The sequence below is a fragment of the Lepisosteus platostomus genome, chromosome 9 (assembly GCF_059453375.1).
Source record: "Lepisosteus platostomus isolate fLepPlt1 chromosome 9, fLepPlt1.hap1, whole genome shotgun sequence".
Classification (NCBI taxonomy): Eukaryota; Metazoa; Chordata; class Actinopteri; order Semionotiformes; family Lepisosteidae; genus Lepisosteus; species Lepisosteus platostomus.
This window is the reverse complement of record NC_142619.1, coordinates 53,163,161-53,171,337: the sequence shown is the minus strand read 5'-3', so window position 1 is coordinate 53,171,337 and position 8,177 is coordinate 53,163,161. Positions and strand designations below refer to the sequence as shown.

At 36.5% G+C, this 8,177-nt stretch overlaps 1 protein-coding gene across 15 annotated transcripts in view; it reads left to right on the top strand.

The window, feature by feature from the left end:
* The first annotated feature begins 376 nt into the window (after nucleotides 1-376).
* cacna2d1 (calcium voltage-gated channel auxiliary subunit alpha2delta 1) overlaps nucleotides 377-8,177 on the top strand; it is a 240,725-nt gene continuing 232,924 nt past the window's right edge. For 10 of the 15 annotated variants that reach the window (XM_088645537.1, XM_088645538.1, XM_088645536.1 and 7 more), the window contains exon 1: nucleotides 377-814. In XM_088645537.1, coding sequence (XP_088501663.1) covers nucleotides 723-814 — 92 coding nt within the window. In that variant the 5' untranslated portion in view covers nucleotides 377-722. The remainder of the gene's footprint in view (nucleotides 815-8,177) is intronic. The other 5 variants (XM_088645540.1, XM_088645539.1, XM_088645533.1 and 2 more) reach the window with 1 other exon arrangement.

Genomic DNA, 8,177 nt, shown 5'->3' with positions numbered 1-8,177 from the left:
ACAGGCATAAATGTATATGAGCTACAGTAATTGTTTAAATGGCAACTCTTCAAAGAATAAAAACTGAAAACAGAACAGGTTTTTTAAGAGTCATTCAGAAGATCAGTTTTAAGAAACAAATACAGAATCAGCTTCCTTTCTCACCCTAACCTGTTGTCTTCCTTGTCTTATACTGCAGATATGTAATGTCTTGCTCCTTTAAGTTTGCCAATAGGTTTATATTAGGAGGCTTGGTTGTGTATCTGATCAAAGGCGGTGGTAAAGGAGATCAGCTGCTGAGTTGGTGAGTTCCTCTCTTCCTTGTATGGAAGGCAGTACATGATCATCATCAACAGAGGAGGGGGGTTGCGGAGAGTGGGGGGGGCGGAGGGGTTTACTGTGTGCAAGTGATCTAGTGGGGTCTGACACTGGTCTCTCATTGCAGAGGAGGAGATAAAGACCGTTCTACCCCACTTGCAAAATACAATTTCACTGCATCTATTTAAGGAAAACAAACTAACACAGCTGAAACTGAAACGAGAGAGAGAGAGAGAAAACAGCCGCGATCTGTTAGAAAGTAGCCCTGATGGCGGCTGATCAGATTAGCTAGTGGAGTAACAGACTGTTATCTGGCTAAGTGTCACTACAAGCTGCTGTGGACTTACAGTGCGTTTCTTTCATTAATCACATTCTGGATCGGTGCTTTTTTTCCCCCCTCGCGTGCTGGAAATTGCGTTTAAACGATGGATTCTTACAGGATATCCGTCCTTTTTTTGGTACTCTTCTCCCTGTTAAACAATCTTTCTTCAACGGAGCCGTTTCCTTCTCAGATATTGTAAGTAACAGGAGTTGGGGTCATTTCTAGCTAGGCTACATGAGGTTTTCAGCTGTTGCCAAACGCTTGACAGTCCCGTGCGCTGAAGCTGCCGTTTTTAAGAACAGCTGCCGTTTTTAAAATAAAAACAAATTTGTGGCAAATTGACATCCTCCCATCTGTTTTGTTCAACAGTGATTTGACTTGTCTTTAGTGTTAATACAGTACTAGGAAACATGTAGCGGTCTAATCTGTAAACAGCGATTATGCATTACTCTTTAATTGTAGTTTTCTTTGCTCAAGGTATGCCGTTAAATTAGCAGTCAGACATATCCTATTTGAAACTGGGTTTGGGATTTAATTTGCCAGACAATGGGTAGGCGACAGTTACTGAACATTATTTGCGTTGACGAAATACAGAACGGTGAGAGCTTCATCTGTGCAGGGCAGGGGGTGGCAACTTTCACTATGATATGCTTTGTTCATCATAGATACTCTTAAGACTTTATCCGCTGTACCGGTTCATTACGTATATTCAAATATAGCTTTCTTTAAAAAAAAAAAAGATTTAAAACTGTTGCTCAGCTCAGTTGTTACTGTACTAGCAGCGAAGGTGACCCTTTTTAGATTACGGCGATGTCTGTTGTATATAAGTACATTTAAGTACATTTCCCTCAATTCGGGTCATGCTCTTACGTTATTATCAATTTACTGTATACTGCATTTCATAAAACCACATGGCAACTAATTATCAGTGTTGAAAGCTAGTGGCCGTGTCGCTTGATAAAGCTTTTTTCATGTCAACTTGTTGCGAGCCGAAAGGTACTGTATCTGCTTATAAAAGTGCAATTCACAGCGATGGACGTGAATAGTTTGTATGCAGCTCTGTAGAAATATACAGAATTACATTTTTCAGTTCATTCAATGTAGGTACCAAATCGTACACATTATCTTGCACAGCTTGCATTGTTACTGTGATGAGCAAGATATTTGAACTGCAATCAACTATTGCAGTTACAAAATTCCTATTGAAATGAATGTTTTATAAAAGTATTATTTGGGATATTTGGAAAGTATATGTACATGTATGAAAAAGCCGAAATGACAGCGTCTGATCTTTGTAAAAACCACCCTATGAGACATAGTTTTTTAGAACTTGTTGAAAATCGGCAGTTCTAAATTAATGGTCTGCAAATTCGAAGAACTCTACAAAACTATTTTCTGTTTGATATTTTTAATATATATTAGTTTTTTAAATATTACACACTTGTTTTATATGGCGGTAAGGGAGGTTCCTTGGGGATCAACAAAATAACATTCTATAAAAAATATTTTAACATTTAAAGTTAAACATATTTTCCTTTTTTATTAATAAAATAAATCAAATGATTTGTTTACATGTATGTTTATTCCACATAGACTACTGAATGATTTATTTTAAACTCCAGTTTTTATTCAACACGTTACGAGCATTCGTAGAATTACAGTTGTTTGAACTAGTGTTTCGGTGATGGCATTGATTTTTAATTTTTTTGCACGCTCTTTTATAGCTTCAGTTTGAAAATGAACTGCAATTATGTGTATCAACACTCAATCGTGTTTAGAATATTTTGATTGGAGAGCTTAGGAAAATAAACCAGCAAAGTGCGAGGTGGTTACTGTTTTCCCAGAATACAAATTGCACGTGGTAATACTGTAGAACCCTTTTCTTAAAATAAACCGTAGAGAGATTTCCTAACTTAAACTGAGTGCTTCATATTCATACTCAGAAAGGGAATATGTTGTAGACAGAATGTTTCATAATTAAACATTGTGCCCGTACTTATAGTGGTTAGTTCGATAATGAACTGAAAACTGAATATCAGGTTGCCATGTTGCTGTGTATTTTATATATATATACACTGTATTTTATTTTCTTAAATTGTTTGCACAACGCGCATGAAAACAACGAAACCTTATATGGAGAAAGTCTCAAAGATATTTATATACTTGTTAGTGTTTTTTTGTTGTTGTTGGGCAGGGCATTGTGACTGGCAGAAATAGAGGAGCAGACAGTGATTCATCACCTTGTGCCACCTAGCCTTTGCCATTAATACGGTCTACATTTATAACAAATGCATGAATCTGACATGCTGTATATGGAAGTCCGAATTAGAAGGCAGTGCTAATCCTTATGACTCTTGTTTTTGCCAGTGGTGCAGATGCATTTTTAGTTTCTCGTCAGCAGAGGAAGGAGTGGGTATCACTTTTGTTATCTGTATTCTGGGTACCTTTGTTGAACTGTTTTTGACTGCACCACAACCATGAAAGTGTCAGAAAATGTGAACAAAAGTTCTTTTGGAGACAAGATAAAAAGACCCTGGGGCAAGTATGGATAGCGGATGATATAAAAGATGACAGGGTTCCTTTATACAGTATGTGTTAGGGCTCATTTAAATTGTACAAAAGCAACACAAGCTCTTTTCTCTACAAACAGGAGCATTAAAATGCTTTTCCTTATTATATTTGCGGCATGCTTTATACGGTACATATGCAAGTTGCTTTCTGGCTTGTTGCTTGTTCAACTGCACTTTCTTACTGTAATTTGCTGTGTGATCAACCTCTCATTTCACACACTGTAATGGGAACTGCCCTGATTACAGTATAAAAAATATATACATCTTGCATTTATATAGTTTTGGGGGGCTTAGGAATAACATCATTTTAAACAAAGCTGATGTGCTTGCAGCCAGAAGTGCCCTTAAAGATTTTAAAGATAAAAAGAAATTAACGTATGCATTGCCGGACAGTTAAATGTCTTTTGTTCTTTGCACTTTAGTTGTCATATTTTAAGCTGTTGAAGGTGTGGATCTTATTGTTAATAAAGTGTGAGTTATGCTGTGCCAGTGATAGTGTAAGTGAAGGATTTTTTTTCACCACAGGGCTACACCCTACATCAGGGTACTGTATCTTTTTTGTTGTTCAATTGATTTCTTTAAAACATGATACATTTTCACTTAAAATTGGAAAGCTGCTGCTGAATCAAAGTGCAAACATTACAGTAAACAAGAAAGCAATTTTTATATCCTAATTTGGAGAAATATGTACAGTGTACTGTGAGATGTGTCTGCATCTAGGGAACTCAGACAGCTTTGTCATCCTCAAAGTCTTAATTTCATCTGAGAGCTGGCAAGAGACCTTCAGCTTTTTGTCTGATTCCAGCTGAAACCACTACATTTCTTATTAAGTCTGAAATCAGAACATATGGAACCAGTCAAGGAGCCCGATATGAAAGAGTCTTAGAGGGCGCTTGAATCACAAAAAAGATGAAAATAAATGGAAATTGAGAAAGTAGATTACGATATGCTGTATGTAAATATTTAGCCTAAACAGTTTATACTCATAGTTATACTCCATAAACTCCACGGGGCTCCTAAAATGATATATTTCAATTAATTTGACAATACAGTCTAAGATGAATTAACATAAAAACTGAATGATCAGTACAAATAATACATAATACAAGTGTGCATGTACCCGCAAGAGAAAAATATGTTTGAATACAGTATTCGTGGTTAAGCTTTATTTTTGTACTGTTTTAAAGTCCTCATCTCTTTCAATTTGCTGTTTTTTCTTTATCCTTCTACAAAATTGGAGGCCACATGTGTGACCATCTCAAAAACAGAAGTGGTCCATGTTTTCAAGAAGTGGTTTCTGTACTGGATGAAATACAAAGGCACACGGGCTGTTCTCTATCATCGCAAAGCTCATATATTTTTCTGCCAGTAGGCTATTGAACACTACTGATTTTAACAAGGGCAGATTTCCAAACGTTTATCTAAGTTGCTAAAATGGTAAAAAAGCATGCCTGTTCTTAATATTATTACTACTACTACTATTACACATATAAAACTTACTCTGAGTGTTATTACCCTTTATTTGTTGAACAAGTAACAATCAGAGGAAATATAAATCTGTTGGATGAAAGTAAATTTTAAACTGCGGTGATGGGGTAAAAATTCCACTCTAGGCTTGTATGATATGGCCTTCCTAAGGTTCGGCTAAATGCATTTGTTGATGCACTTTTGAGCTTTTCCACCTCTTCTACTGTGCAGAACAACCGCTGTGTGTTGCCCAGGTGGGGCAGCTGGTGCAGAATGAGCGCTGTGTGGCACACAGATGGGGCTGCTGGTGCTGAATGGCCGCTGTGTGGCACACAGATGGGGCTGCTGGTGCTGAATGACCGCTGTGTGGCACACAGATGGGGCTGCTGGTGCTGAATGGCCGCTGTATGGCACACAGATGGGGCAGCTGGAGCAGAAAGACCGCTGTGTGGCACACAGATGGGGCTGCTGGTGCAGAATGACCGCTATGTGTCGCCCAGGTGGGGCAGCTGGTGCAGAATGACTGCTGTGTATCACTCAGGTGGGGCTGCATGTCTTATGCAAAACATTTTGAACTGAAAACCCAATTAAGTGCAAGGAATTATTATTATTAAATTTGAATCTATCTATCCATAGGTACAGTATGTAGCATATTGCATACTGTAAACAAATAATCCATTAAACATTGTGGACATTAAGCATTTAAAATAATGCATTTGTTATGGAGTGCATCAATATTATTGATTGCACAGCTGTGCTGCACTAACAATGCAGACAGAACCACCACCCTGACAACTTGGCACAGAATATGTTGCACAAAATGGTGTATAAAGTGCTACATTGCAGGGCTTATGACGATGGTTAATTCAGAAGCTCGCTGCATCTAATTTTTTTGGTGAGCCTTTGATGACATGCACTTTTAATTATAAGGCTTGCAAGTTACAAATAATTATAATAAATAATTAAAAAACATTTAGAGACAATATTGTGGTAAGGTGTTAACAAATGCTCAGCAAGTAAAAAACAACATTGGTTAATATTTTTTCTAAATCTCCCTCAATAGCAAGATAAACAAAAAGGTTAACAAGCAAATCTTGTGCTACTGTACTGTATGTCTCCTCATCTCAATTTATCAATTTTTATTATTTAAAGTAATTTTAATATGTTTTTTTATAATCATTCTGTATTTTTATGGCAGGAGGTGGCAAGACAATGAAATAGATCATTTAATTCTTCAGCGGTTGTTCTTAAGTGTGACCGGCATTCTGAGACATCATCGACATCATAGGTTAATCTGAACAGTTTTACAGTCTCGATTTTATATACAATGTGAAACAGAGAACAGTGTACCATAGATATTTTGATCCGGAGTACGTCTGTTTGCTTGAGGGATTATGACTGTGCAGAGGGCTTCTTCGCAAAGGTGGTGTGTGCACCAATATTGAGCTGCAAGTCAGTGGCAAAAAGGTCAGGATAAAAAATATTTTTGCCATTATATCATTTGGTTTACATTTGGCACGATCATGCTGTTGGCACTGGCACAATGATTATGCATCCCAGAATCACCCATTTATAATTAAAAAACAGAAAAGAATGCTGCAAAATTCAACAGCCTTATGTTAATATCAGTAAAAGATAAAGTTTATTTGTAAGTAGTACAGAATTATGAAAGATGTTTCCTAGATATTACAGCTGCTCACAGTTATTTCATACATTTCCCCAGGGAGGCTTGTGATGACTTCTGTTTTTCTCTCATGGTGCAAATATGGTACCATGCAGCATGCACAGTAAATAACCATGGTTGGGTGAATTGCTGCTACCTCTCTTTAAAACCTTAATTTTTGTTTTAATTTGCGTGTAAAGCTACAAATGTGTTGTAAAACACCAGACAGATATGCAGAGCACATACAGTAGGGGGTTCTGATATGATATCTGCATTGTTAAAATTGTTATTCACATAACCTAATATATACAATGTAAATCATAATATAATTGTATTGTTGATTGCTATTTATCCGGCCATCCCTTTTCATAAAGTTGCTTATTCTGGGTGAAGGTTGCGCCCTGGACAGGATGTCAGTCCATCACAAGACAAACACTCACACAAGCACACATGCAAAATTTAGATACAATTGCAAGTCAGATGGATGAATTTCTATCCACTGTAAATTGCCATATATGCATTATTTGTTATAGTATTAATAATTCCAGAGTAATAAGTATTTTTCACCATGTCAAAGTCTGGGAAAATCCCACCGATAGGACAGGCACTCATGCACTGGATATTTAAATGGAGAATCAAAACAAAGATAGAAGTGGGGTATGTAATACAGACCATACCTCTGATGAAGCAAATGTAATGTAGTAATCGATCACAAAAAGGGCATTTGCTTCTTTGGTCAGGATAATTTCAAGAAGCTGTGGTTTCTATTTTACTGTACAAACCTCAATGAGGAGACACAAAAAGAAAACAAACACAGTAGCTATGCAAATATACAGGGGTTAAGGAACAAAGAGAAAGCAAATCACATGAAAACATGGAAACAAAAACAAAAAAATTTTAATTGACATTTTTAGGTGTGTAAAGTTTCAGAATTTCTAAGATGGCAAATACATTCTCTGGACACATTTAAAAAAACATTCAGGTAGTTTTTTTGGGTTGTCATTATTATTTTGTTATTATTCTACTTCTGTAATGCTAAAACATAGACCTTTGCAGTAGTGAAATAAATGTACTGTACATTGAAGTACTTGAAATAACAAAATTAGATGAAAATTAAATTGGTCTTTTAGTAACTGTGAATAAATAACCTGACACGGAAAAAAACATTTTTTTTTTATGTAGCACTTTATTTTTACGGCTTAAACTCATCTCATCCACACGAACAATTTAAGGAAACAAGCTGCGTTACAGCACATGTTGTGTTACAGGAACCTATAACACAACTGTCAGCAGAATTTAAAATGGTTGCCACCATAAATGGCAACATAAACAAATGTCTTCCTGCAATGTTTACATTTTGATACCAGCCTGTGCTGCTTCTCATGGTGACACTCGTGGCTTTTGGGGGAAAAATACTACTTTAAGGTATTGTAATAGAAAATAGTGAAACAAATGATATTACAAGCACTGATTTAATAGTAACAAAACTTGGATATTTTGCTGAACATTTTTATCACCTTTCTTACAGTAAGTGTTAGCCAGCATTTTCACTAAGAGGTTCCAGATGTGGTAACATGTGGTAAACAGCTGTGCAAAACCATTTCAGTAGATGGCCAAATCTGGTGGTGAATACAAAATACTGATCAATAGTCAACTATTGTATATGCTGTCATAGTGGACTAAGTTTCTTAGACCAATTACCAAGAATCTGCAGATGATCATGACAATGAAATTCTCTTCACAGACAGAATCATGTAGCTTGTTCTTCATGGCTCCATTGTGCATGGGCAATAACTTGTAAGATGTTGATATTGCGCAGTGCAGATAACACAGTGTTGGCTTACCTGTGCATCTGTGC